This window comes from Salvelinus fontinalis, chromosome 3 (genome assembly GCF_029448725.1).
Source record: "Salvelinus fontinalis isolate EN_2023a chromosome 3, ASM2944872v1, whole genome shotgun sequence".
Classification (NCBI taxonomy): domain Eukaryota; kingdom Metazoa; phylum Chordata; class Actinopteri; order Salmoniformes; family Salmonidae; genus Salvelinus; species Salvelinus fontinalis.
This window is the reverse complement of record NC_074667.1, coordinates 37,253,226-37,276,215: the sequence shown is the minus strand read 5'-3', so window position 1 is coordinate 37,276,215 and position 22,990 is coordinate 37,253,226. Positions and strand designations below refer to the sequence as shown.

The 22,990-nt window shown below is 43.3% G+C and overlaps 1 protein-coding gene across 2 annotated transcripts; it reads left to right on the top strand.

Annotated features, from left to right (window-relative positions):
• Nucleotides 1-3: 3 nt before the first annotated feature.
• On the top strand, nt 4-10,788 carry sumf1 (sulfatase modifying factor 1). Of its 2 annotated transcripts, none has more exons than XM_055914743.1 (9): nt 4-377; nt 1,246-1,419; nt 1,704-1,778; nt 4,589-4,671; nt 4,911-5,033; nt 5,695-5,809; nt 6,817-6,930; nt 7,012-7,071; nt 10,425-10,788. In XM_055914743.1, exons 1-9 carry the CDS (start codon nt 87-89, stop codon nt 10,524-10,526), a joined length of 1,137 nt encoding a protein of 378 aa, XP_055770718.1. In that variant the 5' UTR covers nt 4-86; the 3' UTR covers nt 10,527-10,788. The 2 variants fall into 2 exon arrangements, with proteins under 2 accessions (XP_055770718.1, XP_055770716.1); XM_055914741.1 differs by having other exon boundaries at nt 4,908-5,033.
• Nucleotides 10,789-22,990: the final 12,202 nt, after the last annotated feature.

Genomic DNA, 22,990 nt, shown 5'->3' with positions numbered 1-22,990 from the left:
GTTATCAGCTGACTGATCACGTGACTGATAATGCGGAAGCATGGCTCTGTCCACAAACAAGTGGTTTTGAGCTGAATGGTGCAACAATGTTGCTTTATTGTGCGTTTTTCTTATTTTCCCTGAATGTCAAAGATGATGTGCTGTGTGTTCAAAGCAAGCCAGAACTCTCCGTTGGCGCAGAACCTGAGACGATCGTTCCGCTGGCGGTAGAGAGCTCGAGCTGTGGCTGCCACAACCTGAAGAGAGATGCAGTTGTGGATATCGAGAAGGAAAGCTCCATAATAACAGAAAACCCTGCTGTCAAATACTCGAAAAAGTCAAATGAAAGGCATACAGACATTCAGACGAATGGAGAAGAATCTGATACTCGTAGTCAGGTATTATATCAAGCGTTCACATCGTTATAGAGATAACGTTAAATACTAATGGCCTCTTTATGTAGGAACTAACTCCACAATGGATCTTTGGACAAAGTCTATGAGGAAATGACTGGCGTTTTTGTAGGGTTTTTGGATTAACGCCGAAAATAAGGTCTGTAGTAAACACAGGGTTAGGAGATAATTTACATTTTGTTATATAAGAGTCATCAGCTAATTTATAAAGGTCATGTTAACTGACTGATTAACTGTATGCAGACCCGCGAGCAACTGCGGCCGCTCATGATGAGTTCGATTTTTTGTGGCCCTCGCCCCCACCAAAGCTGTGTGTCTGTTGATTATCCAGGTGCGTGTCTGTTGTCTGTTGATGATCCTGGTGTGTGTCTGTTGATGGTCCTGGTGTGTATCTGTTGATGGTCCTGGTGTGTATCTGTTGATGGTCCTGGTGTGTATCTGTTGATGGTCCTGGTGTGTATCTGTTGATGGTCCTGGTGTGTGTCTGTTGATGGTCCTGGTGTGTGTCTGTTGATGGTCCTGGTGTGTGTCTGTTGATGGTCCTGGTGTGTGTCTGTTGATGGTCCTGGTGTGTGTCTGTTGATGGTCCAGATGTGTGTATGTTGTCTGTTGATGGTCCAGATGTGTGTATGTTGTCTGTTGATGGTCCTGATGTGTATCTGTTGTCTGTTGATGGTCCTGGTGTGTGTCTGTTGATGGTTCTGGTGTGTGTCTGTTGATGGTTCTGGTGTGTGTCTGTTGATGGTCCTGGTGGGTGTCTGTTGATGGTCCTGATGTGTGTGTGTGTGATGGTCCTGATGTGTCTGTTGTTTGTAGATGTCTGTTGTCTGATGGTCCTGTTGTGTGCCTGTAGATGGTCCTGATCCCAGGAGGGGAGTTCCTGATGGGTACAGACAACCCTGGCATCCCCCAGGACGGGGAGGGTCCCCAGAGGAGGGTGCACCTGGACCATTTCTACATGGACGCTCATGAGGTCAGCAACCGCCACTTCCAGAGCTTCATCAACGCCACGGGCTACATCACTGAGGTAGGTTTTTAAAATGTAACTGACTTTATTGAGATTAGTCTTATTGATATCAAGTGTCTCTTTTTCTGAATGGAGACCTGCTGGTCAAAGACAGAAGTAGTGTCAGGAGTGTTACAAATGAATTACAAACATGAAAACATACATTGCCTCACACATGTGGAATTGTGGTTTACTCTGAGACAGCCATGCTGACAGATGTCACTCTATAGAAGTGATTGCTCCCTTCTCTGATTTATTGTTATAAGATGCTTTCACTTCTCTCTCCCCACTCTGTGTTCCTACAGGCAGAGAGGTTTGGAGATTCGTTTGTGTTCGAGGGGGTGTTGAGTGAGGAGGTCAAAAGCCAGATATCCCAGGCAGTAAGTACCCTTCAGAGCAAAAAAGATAGGAAGATACATTTAATTCTCCCAAGGCAAGGGATATGTATTGTGCATCCATCATGCTGATGAAATGAAGTGACGGCTGCATTCAATGTTCTATTGTAAACTTCTTTAAGTGTTGTTTACATCTAACCTAGGTGCTAGAGTGACTGTTTCTGCATTCAACAATGCCTCTTCCTAGACAAAAGCGAAACAGGAGTTGGCTAAAGAAAATACGGGCGTCCAGGCTAGTATAACCTACTTCTTGTTTTCATAGCTGTTTCAGTCCTGCACACACAGGGCCCTAACTTGAGTTCCATCTGCATTACTCCAATTTTTTTGCATCAATGAGCATGTGTACAAATTTAGTCTACGGCCCATGGAGAGGCAATGTTGTGGTTTCTCATTCTGTCATCTGATGACATTCCAATAGACCCCCAATTTATCAGTCTCCTTTGATGATGCTTTGAAGCCTGTATAGTGAGGTGACTTCCCTCTGGTTTAATTATTGAGCAGCGTTCACTCCGATCCACAGCAGACAGCCAAGTAATTCTCCCTGGGGTAGTACAGGTCATTTAGGCTGTATAGTGGAACTCTCTCAACATGGAGTATACAAGAGGGAATCACTATGATTGGTCCTCAGATCCTCAAAAGGTTTTACAGCAGCACCATCGAGAGCATCCTAACGGGTTGCATCACTGCCTGGTATGTCCACCTGGCCTTGCAGTCCACCTGGCCTTGCTGCTGTTCCAGTTTCAACTGTTCTGCCTGCGGCTATGGAACCCTGACCTGTCCACCGGACGTGCTACCTGTCCCAGACCTGCTGTTTTCAACTCTCTAGAGACCGCAGGAGCGGTAGAGATACTCTTAATGATCGGCTATGAAAAGCCAACTGACATTTACTCCTGATTATTATTTGACCATGCTGGTCATTTATGAACATTTGAACATCTTGGCCATGTTCTGTTATAATCTCCACCCGGCACAGCCAGAAGATGACTGGCCACCCCTCATAGCCTGGTTCCTCTCTAGGTTTCTTCCTAGGTTTTGGCCTTTCTAGGGAGTTTTTCCTAGCCGCCGCGCTTCTACACCTGCATTGCTTGCTGTTTGGGGTTTTAGGCTGGGTTTCTGTACAGCACTTCGAGATATTAGCTGATGTACAAAGGGCTATATAAAATAAACTTGATTTGATATGTCAACTGCTCAGCCTCCGACCGCAAGGCACTACAGAGGGTATTGCGTACGGCCCAGTACATCACCGGGGCCAAGCTTCCTGCCATCCAGGACCTCTATACCAGGTGATGTCAGAGGAAGGCCCAGAAATTGTCAGACTCCAGCCACCCTAGTCATAGACTGTTCTCTCTGCTACCACACGGCAAGCGGTACCAGAGTGCCAAGTCTAGTTCCAAGAGGCTTCTAAACAGAGTCACATTGACTCTGTACCGGTACCCCCTGTACATAGCCCCCCTATTGTTATTTACTGCTGCTCTTTAATTATTTGTATTTTCTTAAAACTGAATGTTGGTTAAGGGCTTGTAAGTAAGCATTTCACTGTAAGGTCTACTACACCTGTTGTATTCAGCGCATGTGACAAATAACATTTTATTTGATTTAATGCCAGTAACTGTTAAAGGTACACACACACACACACACACACACACACACACACACACACACACACACACACACACACACACACACACACACACACACACACACATCGTACTGACACATAGTACTGGAATTCAATGTCATCAAATTAGATTACAGTATGATTTCAACATAGCCAACTGTATACATGATATGTCTTTACAAACAACTTCCTATGCGAACACGTCTTACTCTGAAAACTGTAAGTTAATTACTGTTGTCCTCATGGGATGGAGGATATTGGGGCACACACATTAGCATGTAATCAGGCACAGATGGATGTGCTCACTGGTTAACATGGTGATTGAGAGAGCAAGGTTACTACTTCACACCCTTTGTTTTCCTTCTGGAACTTGGACTGCTGTTTGAACTTCCTGCTTTTTTCTCTGTATCTTTTACCTCAGTATTACTATACAGATCCCAGTGCATTAGGTTGGATTCAATTATTTCTTCCATGTTTATTCAAACCTGTTGTGATGTACTCCCAAAGCTGAGTTGTTTAGTGTGACTGACGAATTGGCTTAGAAAAGCACATATGTTTTTGAAGGCTGTTGACACCTTTTTCCAGTCAAGACACCAACATCTTACACCGTTATTTTTAGTTGTGTAAAAAAACACTGTTTTGTTTGGGAGTCAAATGAAGAAAACAAACACCCCTGTATGATGGCAGAGCTTTAAAATGCAGAGCAACAGCCACAGAGCAGGCCAAAGTGGCACCTGTCTGGTATCCTTTAAGTATCCATTCTCTAACACTGCCTTTTGGGCTGGTGTGGTGTAGTGGGTTAACATTTCACACACACAATGTTGATTCAAACTTTCTATTTCTCTGAACTAGTTTGGGGGGAGTGAGAGAGAGAGAGGGGGGAGGGAGAGAGATTTATGTTATGTGTAGACTGTTGGTGAACTATAGACATGGGGTGCAGATTCAGTTGAAGCGGGGACTGGGAGAGGAGAGTGTTTTAGAGGTGGCGAAAGAGTGTGTAAACAAACTATGCTTGCTTAGGAATGTACCCCCCCCCCCCCCTTCACACTCAACTATTAGACTGTGTGTTTGTGCGTTTTTGTTTGTGTGTGCGCCAGTGCACACTCGGCCTGACCACCATGACATCAGTTCCTGATAAGTTGTGTTCTGTCTACCTGTGTGACTTCCTGGTTGTCAGGTGGCTGCTGCCCCCTGGTGGTTGCCTGTCAGAGGAGCAGACTGGAGGCACCCTGAGGGCCCCGACTCCAGCATCACAGACAGGTAGGAGTTACATCGCTATACTGGCTCATTCTAATGAGATCCAGTGTCTACCAGTATCTGTATGTCACAGATGGGTAGAGGTCTGTTGATAAACTGATGGTTCTTATGACTCAGGTTGAAGTTGTGTGTTTGGTTCCTGCTTGAGCCAAATGTACAAAGTATACAGTATGTGTTGCTATACTACTAAATTACCATGTATTTTGATGTTATTATTAACCATAACCTGGTTGTGTTAGCAGGCTGGACCACCCTGTGCTGCATGTGTCATGGCAGGACGCTGTGGCCTACTGCTCCTGGGCCCACAAGAGACTACCCACAGAGGCTGAGTGGGAGTACGCCTGCAGAGGAGGCCTACAGGACAGGTAGTGTAATGTGTGTGTGAGGGAACAACCCCACTACTAATATATATATAAATAGAGATTAAGTATATTGAAGCAATAAGGCCTGAGGGGGTGTGGTGTATGGCTAATATACCATGGCTAAAGGCTGTTCTTACTCATGGAGCGTCATGTAGTGCCTGGATACAGCCATGAGCCATGGTATATTGGCCATATACCACAAAACCCTGAGGTGCCTTATTGCTATTATAAAATAGTTACCAATGTAATTTTTAAAATGTTTACCTTTATTTATGTAGGCAAGTCGGTTAAGAACAAATTATTATGTTCAATGACGGCCTAGGAACAGTGGGTTAACTGCCTTGTTCAGGGGCAGAACGACAGATTTTTACCTTGTCAGCTCGGAGATTCGATCTTGCAACCTTTCGGTCACTAGTCCAACGCTCTAACCACTAGGTTACCTGCCGCCTCACTAATTAAAACAGTAAAAATATTTGTTTTGTCATACCCGTGGTATACGATCTGATATACCACAGTTTTCAGCCAATCCGTATTCAGGACTAAAACCACACAGATTATAATATGTTATGTGCCACAATTCCTACAGTACACCTTTTAATCCTTGCACAGTTCTAGTAGTGCCTATCTTTATCCACTGCCCTGATCATATGTTCCTGTGTTTCAGACTTTACCCGTGGGGGAACAAACTGAAACCTAAAGGACAGCACTACGCCAACCTCTGGCAGGGAAAGTTCCCCACACACAACTCAGAAGAGGACGGGTACACCAAAACCTCACCAGTGAGAGATGGGGAGAGACAGTTACTGAGAGAGAGAGAGAGACCGAGACAGAGAATGAGAAAGAATGTGACTTAAATACAGTATGTAAAATTGGTCTGACTTGACTAAAAGACTGTGAAAACAAAGGGCTCAGGGGAGTCTGTTTACTCCCATGTTAGGGAGGCAGGGTGGCCCTTACCCGCAATCCATTGTGATGAAACAGGAAGTTGATCTCTGATTCAGCCACTGCTTACCAACAGGAACTGTGTGTCATTGGAGATTAGAGAGATAATCAAGTTAAGAATGTCACAACACCAGCAGCTCACAGCTGCTCTAGATCACATGAATAACATTGAGAACATTCATGAATTGCATAGTAATAGTGAAATTATACTATTTGATATGATTTGTCTCACTTCAATGGCTGCTGAGATTTATCGTCTCCATTCTTTTACAGGTCTTTCAGTGTTACACTTTCTATGACGTATACACTACCGTTAAAAACGTAGAAATGTCCTTGTCTTTGAAAGAAAAGCACATTTTTTGCCCATTAAAATAACATCAAATTAATCAGAAATACAGTGTAGACATTGTTAATGTTGTAAATGACTATTGTAGCTGGAAATGGCTGATTTCTTTTTATGGAATATCTACATAGGCATACAGAGGCCCATTATCAACAACCATCACTTCCAATGGAACGTTATGTTAGCTAATCCAAGTTTATCATTTTAAAAGGCTAATAGATCATTAGAAAACCCTTTTGCAATTATGTTAGTACAGCTGGAAACTTGTTCTGATTAAAGAAGCAATAAAACTAGCCTTCTTTAGACTAGTTGAGTATCTGGAGCATCAGCATTTGTGGGTTTGATTACAGGCTCTCTGTACGCCTATGTAGATATTCCGTAAAAAATCTGCCGTTTCCAGCTAGAATAGTCATTTACAACATTAACCATGTCTACACTGTATTTCTGATAAATTTGATGGTGTAGAATGTGAAAGTATCTATCTCATATCTATGTCTGCAGGTGAAGTCATTTCCTGCAAATGGCTATGGCCTGTACAACATGGTAGGGAATGCATGGGAGTGGACATCTGACTGGTGGACTGTACACCACACCACAGATGAACGGCACAACCCGGTAATACACACACACTTTTTATGTCACATCTGTGAGGATTTCCTCTTGATGTTTTGATATTTTCTCTCCTCCCTTTTGCAGGCAGGTCCACCATCAGGCACAGACCGAGTGAAGAAAGGAGGCTCCTACATGTGCCATAAGGTAACCTTCATGCAATTACTATTTCTATGGCCACAAGCACTGTTCATGACACAAACTGTTCACACCCCTTTTGATGGCGGATAGAACATTTAGCAGGTTTAAAGCTCATTTTCTTGCAATTCTATACATTTTCCCATGTCTAATGTGTATTCATGTGATATTTGAGTGACTCAAACATTATAACAAAATCTACTGGCTAAAAAAGATAACAAAAAAAAATTAGCAGACATGGGCTAGTTGATCTGTATATTGCTCTCTAAGGTATCCAATGACTGACATGACAAGAGGAAAACTAATGGTGCACTAACCAATTTCAAAATTACACCTATAGAAGTCAAACACACACCTACATACTAGAGCCTAGCCGGTCTCGGAAAAAAGCAGTGGTTCCCAAACTGTGGGGCATGCCCCACTTGCCGACACCTCGCACCTCCCACAGTTTGGGAACCACTGCTTTAGCCTAGTGCAATCAAGTACAGTGGGATACAACCATCCCAGCTCTGCAGATTTTGCTGCAAAGAGACCGAATCCTTAAATCATTTGTTTTGGTTCGTTCAATATGTAGCTTGTTTTTGGTTGCAGGTTAAGGAATGGCTGAAGAATTACAACATTTATCTAGAGGTAACTCTATAAATAGCACTGCTGGGGGGTTTTAAAAAGTCATAGTCAATCGATCAATAATATAATAATACTCATATAAAAAAAAAATCATTCATTTACAATATGTAAAAACTATGAGAATAGAAAGGTTCAGAAATGTTGTGAAATATCGAAGCATAGTTGAAAAACATATGGCAAATTGAAATCAAAACTGGATGGTCTTCAGAGATGGGAGTGGGAATAAGATTACTATTGTAAAATATACTGTGTCTGTAAAATGTATATAGTATGTATAAGCTGGAAGTAGAAGCCTAAGTTTTTTTGTCCATTTGTTTACTCCAATTAGAGGAGGGGTGGTAGGGTTAGGGGAAATGATAAATAAAATATATACAAAAAAAAGTTTGTTTACAAAAAAATGTATGGGTGTTTGGAAATGATGCAGACAATTACATTGATGGAAACCACAGTCTATTTGCAATATTAAAGCTGATCTACCCACACACAAAAAAAGTACAGTGGGCCTTTCTGTATGGAGGGGTGTGTTGTCTGTGTGTGGGTGGTTCAGAGACCGGCTCTGGTGTGTAGGTGTGTGTTTGACTTCTATGCCCATGTAGAATAGCCTGACTCGGATACCACAGCTAGAGAGAGAGTCTTGCAGCTTGAATTACACAACGTACTGTTGTAATTTGTAACAAAAGGGAGCTGTATACAACCTCCGCCTGCTTAACAGCAAAGGGAGAAATGATTTAAGGGGAAAAACATACTTCTACTTTTCCTAGTACAGTTGCTAGGTGATCCTCTGGGATGCTCAATATGCTGTCTTCCACAGTATACTGAGCTATTAGCCCCGCCTCCTCTGGTTGCCTTGGTTTTGCGATTGACAGCATGCAAAACGATTCCCAAGCACCAACCTGGGTTTATTTCATCTGAGGGGGTCATGTGAAGGAGGAAAGGACTTCAATCTAACGGGCTTTGTGATTGTAAAACAAACGTTGGCCCTGTTTAAATACTTCAAAATACAGTACCAGTCAAAAGTTTGGACACCTTCTCATTCAAAGGTTTTTCTTAATTTTTACAATTTTCTACATTGTAGAATAATAGGGAAGACATCAAAACTATGAAATAGCACATATGGAATCATGTAGTAACAAAAAAAGTGTTAAACAAATCAAAATATATTTTATAATTTTGATGCTTTAAAGTAGCCACCTTTTGTCTTGATGACAGCTTTGCACACTCTTGGCATTCTCTCAACCAGCTTCACCTGGAATGTTTTTCCAACAGTCTTGAAGGAGTTCCCACATATGCTGGGCACTTGTTGGCTGCTTTTTCTTCACTCTGCCAGTCAAACTCATCCCAAACCATATCAATTGGGTTGAGGTCGGGTGATTGTGGAGGCCAGGTCATCTGATGCAGCACCCCATCACTTTCCTTCTTGGTCAAATAGCCCTTACACAGCCTGGAGGTGTGTTGGGTCACATTGTCCTGTTGAAAAACAAATGATAGTCCTACCAAGCGCAAACCAGATGGTATGGCGTATCGCTGCAGAGTGCTGTGGTAGCCATGCTGGTCAAGTGTGCCTTGAATTCTAAATAAATCACAGACCGTGCCACCAGCAAAGCACCATCACACCTCCTCTTCCATGCTTCAAGGAGATCATCCGTTCACCTACTCTGCGTCTCACAAATACACAGAGGTTGGAACCAAAAATCTCAAATATGGACTCATCAGACCAAAGGACAAATTTCCACCGGTCTAATGTCTATTGCTCGTGTTTCTTGGCCCAAGCAAGTCTCTTCTTATTATTGCTGTCCTTTAGTAGTGGTTTCTTTGTAGCAATTTGACCATGAAGGCCTGATTCACACAGTCTTGACATGTGTCTGTTACTTGAACTCTGTTAAAAATGTATTTGGGTTGCAATTTTTGAGGCTGGCAACTCTAATGAACTCATCCTCTGCAGCAGAGGTAACTCTGGGTCTTCCTTTCCTGTGGCGGTCCTCATGAGAGACCGTTTCATCATAGCGCTAGATGTTTTTTGTGACTGCACTTGAAGAAACGTTCAAAGTTCTTGACATTTTCCGGATTGACTGACCTTCATGTCTTAAAGTAATGTTGGACTCTCGTTTCTCTTTGCTTATTTGAGCTGTTCTTAAATACCACCCCTACCTTGTCACAACACAACTGATTGGGTCAAACGCATTAATAAGAAAAGAAAATCCACAAATTAACTTTTAACAAGGCACACCTGTTAATTGAAATGCATTCCAGGTGACTACCTCATGAAACTGGTTGAGAGAATGCTAAGTGTGCGCAAAGCTGTCATCAAGGCAAAGGGTGGCTACTTTGAAGAATCTCAAATGTAAAATATATTTTGATTTGTGTAACACTTTTTTGGTTACTACATGATTCCATATGAGTTATTTCAAAGTTTTGATGTCTTCACTATTATTCTACAATGTATAAAATAGTAAAAAGAAAATAAAAATTCTCAAATGAGTAGGTGTGTCCAAACTTTTGATTGGTACTGTACATCCTTCCCATCCTACGTTCTATATTATATGGAGTAATCACTGATTTGCCGTAACTCTGGATTGGTGAATGCTAAAGGAAACACTACTTTCCAAAATGAGCACTTTAAAAATATATATTCTTTGTATCTTGGATGCTTTCAATCTAATGCACATTGCTATCAATCTAATGTACATTGACGTATGATTTTCTGTTTCTGTTTCTCTCTATCTCTACCACTCCAGTCATACTGTTACAGGTACAGGTGTGCAGCACGGAGTCAGAACACCCCTGACAGCTCTGCCTCTAACCTAGGGTTCCGCTGTGTCTCCCAGGAGCAGCCGTAACCTTTCACCCTTGACCCTGACATGGGTAGTCTGACTTTTCCCTTTTTGTACCATTCCCCATTGGCTCTAGTCTAGGGTGCTAACTCTGCCTACCTTGCCCACCAGGCAAAACAAATCAAGTGCACCTCTTCATACAGCCAGTGATGTCAGTGTTGTTCATGAAATGCAGGATTACCGCGTGACAATTGGAGATTTATGGACTATATTTTGTTGTAAAATATTTAAAAAATGTCTATGTGAATGAATAAATATTCAAAAGGAACATGTGTGAGGTGACATTGTTTTGGTATGAAGACATTTCACAGATTGATTTAGTAGAACTCTTATTATGTAAACTTTAGTCAAGTCCCCTGTTCTTGCTATGAATTTTTTTTATTTTTTTATTTATCCGTTATTTTACCAGGTAAGTTGACTGAGAACACGTTCTCATTTGCAGCAACGACCTGGGGAATAGTTACAGGGGAGAGGAGGGGGATGAATGAGCCAATTGTACAAATAAAGACAAAAACTCACATATTTCCTATGCTCTTTATATCCAAGTGAACAGAATATCTGGTACAATTATAATTCAAATGAACCAAATGCATTTAACATTATTCGTCAAAAATTGCCATCACCTATTGTGAAAATACAACGTTGTTTATTATGCTCTCATTACGTAGCCACTCTGTTAGACAGTAGAAGTTTGCTACTATTTAAATAGTTCTCAATTGTTGTCTGTGCCTTTCTGTGATCAATGGAATTGAACATCCTCTTTAAAAAAATGTAATGTTTTATTTCAGAATGAAATGGGATTCATTTATATTTAATTCCATGTACACGTGTGATATGCAGATGCAAAACTCTCCAATAGTGTTTGATTGTGGCCCGCAATTCGGGGCGCTCCTGAATGTGGTCTTTCACATTCAGGCCCCCCTTCGAGCATCCCATTGGTTCCTGCAAGAACGCCCTCCTCAAGCATCGCATTGGTTCCTGCATGAACATCACCACTCGAGCGCGCCATCTTCATGCTTGTGTGAGACTTTTGATATTCTGGATTTCCCTTGATTGTCTAAGCAATTAAAATGTGGGTCAAAAGGGAAATAGTATTATCCAAGTTTTTCAGGGGTGAAGGACACTATCTACCTGTGTCCTAGCTAGCTAGCTACCGGTGTCACTCCCGCCTGCTGTGTACCGGAGTCCTTCATGATAGCTAGCTAGCACGCAGTGTCCTTCGCTTCTGCCTGCCGAACACCTGCCCTCTGCATTAACAGAACTGTAGGAAAGCAGTGCCCGACAGGCGGGTGCGAAGATGTTATGAGAATTTTGATCTCGATGTTCTTAAACTGAACTTCAATTAAACTACTCGGTCTGCAACCCAGAGTTTGTAAGATTCTGGTTAAATGAAACAGACAGAGTCCCAGCTTACAATAGTCAAAATGTTTATTCACGAGAGTTCTAAAAATCATACAATTGTTAGTAAAACAGTTACTAGAGACAGGAGATCAAGTTGAGACATAGGCTGAGGTGTATAATTGTATAATAAGGCAGTTTTATTCAAGTGTAAAAATATCTGACAAAGCGTGCAGCACGGCCCCTTTCTGTCTGACTCATAAGGAATCGTCGGAAGGAGGGCCGCTCTAAACAGTTCATACAGATTATATAGGCAACAAGCAAAGTAGGTTGATCTTGTAGTCTGGCCTTCCGATTGGTCGATCTGGGTCGTGGGTAGTCCTGTCCGGGCCTGATGTCGACATTCCATTGGCTCTTCACACAGTTCTTTGTCTTAGTCTCATCCAAAAGCATCCTGCATGTGCGTTTGTTTTCATAGGGCCCTATTCATGGGGGAGGGGAGTGTGTGTGTGTGTGTCTGCGGTTATTTATAAGGGTACAAAGTAGTGGGGGTATAGTGGGGATGGGTGCATGTTGTGCCAAGTATAGCTTGTGTTGAGAAGTTGTAAAACAAGTTACCAGTATCTATTACAATTTCTTACAAATCCCCCTCTTCACGTCTTATAGACGTAAATAAACTAGTTAAAATTTGTCAGAAGACACATTTTTGATTCCCCCTCTTCACGTCTCACAAGAGACGTGACATAAAAGTAAAAAAGACAAAGCTATGGAATAAAATTTGTCAGAAGACAAATTTTTGATTCCATCTCTTCACGTCTCACAAGAGACGTGACATAAAAGTTTCTTAGTCCTCAAATAGATAGACAAGTCCAGCTTCCCCATCATCAAGCAATGGGAACATTTGGGCCCTTTCCTGATTAGGGTCTATGGCGGCAGTGATAACACGGTTAGCAAGCGTCCGCGCACATGGAATGCAACAGCATCAATAAAGTACAAGAATGCCATTAAGGGTACGAAGTCCCTCTGATGCTACAGTCAGACTCCCATCCGTAGCTGTGTTGTTGGGAATGAAAGTACAACACTGTTCACCAAACATGGCACAGACCCCCCCCCCCCCCGTTCTGCCAATAACATATCAACCGTGATTCTATTTTGAAATGCCATCAGGGATGTAGCTGCCAATTGTCCATGGACCGCCTCAAAGCCTTGTTGAGTCCAAAATCCCACATTATTAACCAAAAAACGAGAAAATGTTAAACCCTCAGGTCCATCCCTCTATACAACCTGTACCAGGTGGGCTCCTCGCCACCCGGGAACTTCAAACCTTCACAACAGGGAGGACAAACATCACTTTTTATTCATTCGACAACCTCCACTACAGCAAACCAAGGGTCCTCCTCTGTCAGGCCCACTCTCCTGCGAAAGCTTGATTCCGTATCAGCCTCCTTGCCACATCTGTAACAGACTTCTTCAAACAAGGTATGATACAGGCAGCACAGCACATGAGCATAAGAAAAACAACAACTAGAGTCAGAAATCCAGTAACCATCATTGTAGTGTACTTACCAAACCAACCACCCAGCCAGAGAACAGTCCACTCTCCTCCACACCTGCAAGACCCTTCATCTCCACTGATAACCTTGCCAACCCACTCAGAGCTTTTGAAATGCTCCCATCCGGACTAGTATTGTTAGGATCAAACGTGCAACACTCTTCTCCAATCATTTTACATACACCTCCCTGGTTGGCCAGAATCATGTCCAGTTCTAGTCTATTTTGTCTACTGGTTTGAGAGGTAGCATCCAATCGTTCAGCCATCCCCGTAAGTACTGTGTGGGTGTAGTTAACAAATCATTGTTGATTATAGTAGATATAATTGATCCAGGCATTCTGCTTAGCATCAAAAATAGCTGGGCCAAAAATGGGCAATAAATGCCACAGGCCATCATTCCTGTTTGATGTCTGGTATTCGTGGGGGACCCCTATTGGGACCCCAACAGGTTGGTGTGCATGTTATCTGCACCCTCGGACCAAGGAGCGTCACGGTTCTGCCGTCTCCTGAGTTGGTACCGAGTCTCTGTGTCATGTGCAGCTCCCAGAAGTTGGTTAGCTATAACCTCAATAATAGGCAATGGTGGTATCAGACTGGCCAAAACACATGTGCAACGACAATTTCCTTTCAAAATGGGGTCAACCGCCTGGCAGGTCCACACATCCACCATACATCAGCAACACCTCTAGTTAATAGTGGCATTAGTGATGCAGGTAGTAGTAGGGAGCCTCCCATAGTCTATACCCCTACCTGTGCCAGTGATACAGCTGTAATATCCCCCATATGCCTTAACTCCCCACGGTACCTTCTGGGGAGGGACTTCTGGGAACACAAAACTCAGAGTTTTACACAAGGTTGAATTTGGCTTAAACTTTCCGATATACACATCCAACCTTCCCCATTACTTAGGGCAAATGGGTGAGCAGCCAGAATAGGTCTGGCATGTCCACATACTACACAGTCCTTTCTATTAAGTGTTTTGTAGGCCAACCACATATTCTCCCTTTCCTCATAACCAGTTTCAGTCCCCAATTGTTCACTATCTGAGATGTCTTTTATATTTATTACCTGTACCGGTTTGGAGAGTTTAGGTGGTGGTGTGGGACTTGGTCTTGAAGTGGTGGAGGAGGCCGGCTGAACCCTGGTCCGTTGGAACTGGTGGTGGTTCTGGCAGCACTGTGATGGTAACATCCCCATCGTATCCTAATCAGACAGCTCAGGACTACAAGCAGTCCTGTAAAACCCCACCCTCTCCCAGAGAACACATCATCAGCCAGAGATCAAGCAACACTTTCCCTTCTATGAACGTACACAGTGTTGGGAGGTCGGGGTCAGGGATTCTTCATTAAGGAGTTGATCCCCGAGCTCTATTAGCAACGGTTCTTCTCCTTAACTCTGTGATCATTCGACAGTGTCAGTGTGTCTCACCCTCCAAATGCGATATGCCCCCAGATCTAGTGATTCACCTTCTCCTTTAATTCACCTGCAACGCATAGAATCCTGGACATACAGGTTTGGCTAACAAACAGTTTCTCATTTGTTCTATCTGATTATATATTTAACTTCTATACCCATTTGTTAGCTAGTAATTTGTAATTTTTAATTCGTTTATTATCCAATTGGCTCCAATCCTATCCTAGACCACAATGTACCCCTCTCCCGTTTGATACCTGGCTCTGGCTCTTACCTACTCTTAATAATGACTTAGGTAAGATTAGCAAAAAAGGAATAACAGCCCATTCAAAACCGTAATAGCCAATGTTTAAAAACAGAAACCTGACTCCTCTGAGGTTAATTGCAATTATGGTCAAGAGTTATAAACTCTATTATAATCAATTTACCTCAAAATTAGTATTCCAAATGACCACAATTTCATTATCCTCACTACATTTCCCCGTGGGTGATCAAACCACATGAAAATGCAATGAAGATAGGTCAAAAGGTTACATCACCTCCTTACATTCGTGTTCCATACTATATCTAGACATACTAAAATAACCCTTTATCTTAAAAAATCCCTTGTCTAAATAAAACTCAGAAAATAATCCTCCTAATATATATATAAGTGTACTCCTTTAAGATATCTTATCTCTGGGAACACGGAAACCCTTAACCTTAATGTTTACTCCAAAAAACAAAATTATGTCACCAGCATTCAACCAGGCTCCCCGTCGGCTGGGGGACCGTTGAGTGCTGCAATACTGCCATCTTCTGTCCATTCTCTGCACAGCTCTCCTCCCGCTCTTATTCAACCTTCTCAATTTGAGCCATATTAGTTTCTTATTTTAACTATTGTTTTCTAATTTTGGATTTTTTGATTTTTTGAATCTGTTATTACCTAGTTAGACTAGCGTGTCCGTGACATACATCCATGGGGATCCGGTTATAGTTATTCTATTAACCATGTGAAAGTGCCCAGGGACACCCCAAATATCAGTAGGAATATCACAAATAAGGGGCCAGATATCCCTAGCCTTGCCCAGAGAGGGAGAAATGTCCCTCTAACTGGGCGAGGTTCCTTTTTCAGGGGAGGCGGAGTTTGATTCCGCATCACCTGAGTCAGGAATGTCTTCATTTGGAATCGAATTTAAGCTGTTTAAATCAGCTCTGACTTCTGTCAGTGTTCTAGAAGGGATTGGGGCTGGAGTGCAATGTGTGAGGTGGTGCCAAGGTGCGCCTGATTTACCTTTGACCTGGACTGAGTGTGAAGTAACCTCCCTCACTTCATACGGTCCAGTCCACCTGGGTTCTAGCCACTTTCTCTTGTGGACTTTAACCCCACCCAGTCACCAATTTTTTCCTTCCGTTGTGCCGGATCTCTCGTCAGCTCCCCTTCTTGGACCTTGTGAATCTGTTTGAAGAGAGCTGCAGAAAGTTCCGTCAATTATCAGACATTACAATTTGTTGTACATCAAGGGCGGGCATATGACCTCCCTCCCTTGGTGGACCAGGCATGACTCTTCCAGCCATTATCTCATGAGGAGAGAGATGGGTGCCTGCACCTGGAGAGGCTCTCATGGCCATCAACGCCAGGGGCAGGGCTTCAACCCAAATCAACTTCAAACCTGCACATACATTTGATTGGCGCGTTTCACGAGGCTTTTGAGATTGTGGCCTGTACACTAACCCAAACTTGTGCACAATACCCAATCTTTCCTCCACCTGTCTCAGGTGTTGGTTACTAAAATGGGACCCGTTTGTCGGATCGGATTTGCCTTGGAACTCCATACCTTGGTATGAGTTCAGTCTGCAGCCACTTAATGACCGACCTGGCATCCTCACGTGCTGTTGGTATTTCCTCGACCCATTTGGAAAACCTGTCTACCATTACTAAAAGGTACCTTTTTCCATATGTCACATTATCTGGCTCCATGTCAGTGTAATCTATTCTTCTGTCCTGAAAACAAGCGTTAGGGACTGGGTATGAACCCATGGGCGTTTGATATGGTTTCTTTGGATTGTGGCTATCACAAATTCCGCACTTATCACAGAATAAATCTGTCATGTCTTTCATGTGTGGGTGCCACCAGATGTGGGACACCTTCTGTAAAGTCTTTAGTTTGCCTTCGTGTGTGCGCCCATGAGCTTCTCGTATTAGTTCTGGACATAGGTTTGCTGGGGCCACTAGTCTGCCATCATGGCATCTCCACAGTTCATCAGGTCCCTTGGTGGCCCCTTTCTGTCCCCATACTGAGTGTTCATAGGGTCCTGCTGTGAACTGGAGTTCTTTTATGTTTTGCTTTGTGAGCTCAGTCCGAGCTGGTTGGGTCCGTAGTACCATTTGTCTCGGGGTGTATCCGCCAGCTTTCTTGGCTGCTTTATCAGCTGCATCATTTCCCTCGCCGACTCTGTTTTTCAGTTGTTGGTGTCCTTTACACTTCATGATGGCCACCTTCTCAGGTAGTGAGACCGATTTAATCAGTTTTTCCATCTGTGTCTTGTGTTTGATTGGAAGGTTTCCTGTGGTGGTGAAGTTGCGTCTCAGCCATTGTGATCCATTCGTATGGACTGCTCCATGAGCATAAGCTGAGTCGGTGTAGATGTTCACAGTCTTCCCTTCAGCTCTTTCCAGTGCTTGTGTCAAACCTATGATTTCAGCTAATTGGGCTGATGCAGGTTGTGGGATGGTAGCAGATTCCAAAGTCACGTGTGATCCATCCGGAAGCTGCTGCACCACTGCGTATGCTGCTATGTTCCCTTCCTCTCCTCTATAGCAGCATCCATCTGTGTATAACCATAGGTCCGGGTTGGTGAGTGGTTCGTTTCCCAGGTCAGGTCTCAGTTTCAGTTCTTGTGCAGCTCTTTCTGCACAGGAGTGGGGTAGACCTTCTTCAGCATTGAGTGCGTCTGCCATGTTTTTGTCAGTGTTGACAAATGTGATGTGTGCATTTATGCTGGATTTTCGTTTTTCTTTCAGCGCTGAACGTGAATTCTTTGCTCATCAGATATGCTGCAACCCCATGGTGGGTGTGTATTTCCAATGGATGGCACATTACCAAGTGGGCTGTTTTTTCAATAGCTTTTGCCACTGCAGCTACATACCTGGAACATGTGGTTTGTCCTACTTTGATGTGGTCCAATTTGGAGGAGTGATACATCAACACTCTTCTCTCCACCTCTTGGTCTAGGGGCGTATCCTCGTCCCCTATTGGCCAGAAACTGGCTTTGGGCCGGGGTTATTGGGTGCGGACACTGTCGCACCATGTGCCCAGCTTGTTTACTATTATGACAGCTTCCATAAGATCCAGAGTACCTCTGGGGCTGTCCCCATGTGGGTGAATAGTTTGATTGTGGTAGTGGGTAGTAGGGTTGTAGTGGTGGTTCCGACGAAGGGTATGGCTGAAGCGGGTAGGCATACGGCAGTTGGAATGGCTGCTCCTGGGGTGGGTGTATAGGTGGTCCCTGCTGGGTGAAGATGGGTAGTTGTTGTTGCTGTATCATTTGGGAAACAGTTTTTTCAATAATTTGTGAGATTTCTTGTTGGTCTTCAGCCACCATCTGTCTCTTGGGTTTCTCCCCTTTCTGAGCCTCTTTCAGTTGCAGTTTCAAAAGTTGTACCTGTAGGGACTGGACTTGTGTTTCAGCCCCTCCCTTATCCTTGTTGTATTGGGTGATGCACATGGGAGTTGAACTGAGCCTGGGGAAGTGCCATTAACCCCACAGTGCCCCTGAGATGGGTTGGGGCCGATGGGGCTGCTGTGGTGGTAGGTGGGGCGTCATTATTGTTGGACATGCCCTCTTTGGTGTCAGTTGGGGCTCCAGTGACCACCCCCATCATGTCAGGTTTTCTGTAAGGGAGTGCTCTTCTGATTTCCTCAATTGCCCACGATCCTACTTTCAGCTCAGCCTCTGCTCTTTCTCTATGCTTTGTTCCCTCCTTCTTAAATAAGTGACTCATTCTTTTCAACTTCACTTTCTATCCCTTCCTTCACTGCTTCCTCTAATTCTTTCTCCATAGTGAGGAGTTGCCTTTTTGATGGGGCCGCCCCACTAAGGTAACCTGCCTGCGTCCATTTTAGCCTCACTTCTTCCCATACTTTTTTATGGTTTTATATTGTATTTTTCCCCCTGCTCTGTCCTTCATTCTCTGATCTAAGTATTCATTGAATTTGTGTTTGGGGACGGTGGTCGTGGCCATTTTTGTCGTTAAGTTATGTCTAGGTCTATACTATTTTGAGGGACTTAGCCCGTCACTTGGTCGAAACCAGCAGTAATTTCCGTATCTTCAGTAAATTATTTTTCCGTTTTCCAACAATATTTCAGCTATATCCTTTTGAACAATATATTAGTATATTCAAGCGCTCCCAAAATAATTGAAATAATATCCTTAGGAACTATTTTCCAAAAGATATTATTGTTATTCGCTTATTCGATTAATTAAATATTTTGCCAAAACATTTCAGAAATTTCCTTTTGGAACAATATACTAGTATATTCAAGCGCTTCTAAAATAATTGTCAAATTAATTCTAACCCTTAAGGATTTACCAACAGCACGAGAGGGAAAAATCAGGTCAACTTTCAGCGCGGCGGCTGGACAACGACCTAAGCTTTTTGACTCGGCGGTCAATTTAGCATATCAGTAATTAGTAGCAATCAGTCTCGTGGAACGTTCAATCACTCACATTAATTTGGAGAGTTTCAGGTTTAATACCATTACTCCTAGCTCAAGCTTAGATTTCTCAATGATGCTCCTAGTGGAAGAATATTTCGACTAGTCCCAGATTACTAATGCGACTTGAATCCCGAAATGTCAAGCTTAGATTTCTCACCGATGCTCCTAGTGGGGTGCCATTTCCACTAGCCCCAGATTACTAATACGACTTGAACAGATTACATTACATTTCAACACTTCATCAAGCTTAGATTTCTCACCGATACTCCTAGTTGAAGAACAATTCAACCAGTTCCAGATTACTAATACGACTTGAACAGCATCAAGCTTAGATTTCTCCCCGATACTCCTAGTTGAAGAACAATTCAACTAGTTCCAGATTACTAATTCGACTTGATTTTATACTTCGCAGATATCTTTACACAATGCCTTCGGTTACGGACAGTTTTCACATAAAATTTAACAATAATCCATACTCGCCTTCAGAAACACTGATCTTAATTTGGGTAATGACTATAATATAATATGCAGATTTCGATTTAACAGGTACTGCTTACCTCTTATTTGTCGAGCTCTTTGATCAGTGTCTGAGGCAGGCTGAATCACCGAATCTCTCCTGATTTTCAGTCACCCCTCCTTCTCGAATCTTTCTCCAACCCGTCTCCTCTCTCTTTACTTTCTATGGACGGAATTCAAAGGATTTTAACGAACCATCCTCTGCTACCAAGTTTTGTTAGTAAAACAGTTACTAGAGACAGGAGATCAAGTTGAGACATAGGCTGAGGTGTATAATTGTATAATAAGGCAGTTTTATTCAAGTGTAAAAATATCTGACAAAGCGTGCAGCACGACCCCTTTCTGTCTGACTCATAAGGAATCGTCGGAAGAAGGGCCGCTCTAAACAGTTCATACAGATTATATAGGCAACAAGCAAAGTAGGTTGATCTTGTAGTCTGGCCTTCCGATTGGTCGATCTGGGTTGTGGGTAGTCCTGTCCGGGCCTGATGTCGACATTCCATTGGCTCTTCACACAGTTCTTTGTCTTAGTCTCATCCAAAAGCATCCTGCATGTGCGTTTGTTTTCACAGGGCCCTATTCATGGGGGAGGGGAGTGTGTGTGTGTGTCTGCGGTTATTTATAAGGGTACAAAGTAGTGGGGGTATAGTGGGGATGGGTGCATGTTGTGCCAAGTATAGCTTGTGTTGAGAAGTTGTAAAACAAGTTACCAGTATCTATTACAATTTCTTACACAATACACGCACATAGCCTTTTATAGCTCACATCTGGTCATGACATACACTTTATAAATGCCCCTCCTCTCATCTAACTCTGTCACAATGTTAAACTTCGATAGCTCCTTCGGTCTAACCGGGTTCCTCTATCTACATGTCTGCAACTGACAGGTCAAGCTCAAAACAGGAAACCTCTGCGTGTACCCAGTGCCTGACTTACTTCTCTTCTCGGGACACAGTCTAGTCTATAAGGTCAAATCCTTACAGACATGTTCCATCCTAGAATTGTTAATATTTCTCTAATTTACTTTGAATACACACACACACACACACACATGTTAAATGTCCATTTCTATTATATGGCGTTAACTCAATAAATTAATGCTTTTGTACAAGTCTTCTCTAACTGGTCATTGCTTATCATATTCTTCAACATGTTTCCCAATCTACCACAAGCCTAACGGCTCTTTCCCTCCCTGGTTGAGGAGACCCCCTTCCTGATCTCAGTTTCATAGATGTCACAATACATTGAGTGGTTGTTTTAACTTCTAGCCCTTAACTTATATAATTTCTATATCAGAAGAACACTGTCTACTGATGCCCTAGCTAGCTAGCTAGCTACGTATCCCGCCTCCCACCTGATGTGTACCGGATTCCAGTGTCCTTCGCTCCCGCCTGCCCTCACCGTTGTTAACAAAACTGCTGGAAAGTAGTACCCGAGAGACAGTCCCTAAAGACACTAGCTGTGTTCGAATACTCATTCTAACCATACTATTTGTGATGTAATTTGAGTATGTAGTATGCTTATTGGTCACAGTATGGATATAGTTAGTATGCCAAAAGTTCCCGGATGTCGTACGAAATTCGCCTAAATATGGAGTATTTAAATATATAATTGGGTGTGTCTGTTAATTCAATCTGGAGTGCCAGACCGCTCTTGGCATTTGTAAATTCTGAGCATTTTGCTCTCAGAGCGTTCAGAGAGCTCTGACCGAGGAGTAGGGTTGATCTGAGCGTTCTGACCTCACAATGGCAGTCAAGCACACTAGCTAACCGGCTAATGTTGGCTACAATGTGTCTGTCTTTTTGTTGGGGGAAGACGGGGTGGGGTCTGGGCTGCGCTGGTCTGGGCTGCACTGATAAGGTTGGACACTGACTTACAATCAGGTACACAAGGGCGCTTACACGAGAAATGGAGAGAGAAAGGGGGGGTGGGGGTAGTGAATGTGTCCATCGGCCTTGGCTGGTGCTGGAGGCGTGGGCGGTGGCATGGAGGAGGAGCGATGCGGCGGTGAGGCTGGATGCTGAAGGCTGTAGGACGGGTCTGGGGATGGTCTTGGTCTGGGCGGCTCAGAGGGTGGTTTAGATGTTGATGTCCTTACATCGTGCCACCCCCCATACCACCCTCGCCGAGTGATGTTATGTTTTATATCTGAGCTCTGAGGCATGCGTCAAAATCACTCAGAAGTTTGCTTCGAAACAGTGTGCTGATGCTTGTATCACTTTATCAGAAGCACATGATGAAAGTTTTGTTTTGTCGAACAACCACCTGATTGGTTTGGTGTTGGTTTCGGTAGATGACAAAAGGCTACCCTGTGCACATGCTATGGCATGTGCAACGTTATCTATAATAATTTGGCTGTTCTAAATTATTTTTACCAGTGGGTGCCACTAGTGTACACTGTGTTGATCAAAGCCTTGAGTAATGAGTGCCTTGGTCCTCCTTTCTTTTTGATGACCTATTTACACCTTTTACCAAAGAGCACCTTCTATTTACCAATATACTATAGTGTACCTTAGTAGCGCTTCCCTTCCTCCTCTTTCTATTTTTGACACAATTGGCTGGAAATGCTCAATGCTTCAGGAAGCTTTGTTTCCACATCACTACCCTCACCTGGTCCGGGTCTTTGTGGAAGTCTGTAATGGCGTGATCCCTGAGAAGTACAGTGATCCTCCTCCTCATTGTCATTTGTTCCATGGTTTGTTGTTGGTAGACTCTGATGTTCCTGCTTGACAGTGCCGATGATCCTCCACTGCTGTCGGAGCTGGGTTGTGGTGCATCAGCCAGGAGGACATATGGGGGGTGATCCATTAAGCCTCGTGAAGCTACTGATACCTCTCACCAAGTCACCTAACATCTTCCTAGCGCCATAAAATAACGGCATGAATTAACATGGACTGTCAATGGAGACAAGTTTGTTTCTAAGGCGTCAAACTGCCGACGCAGGTACATG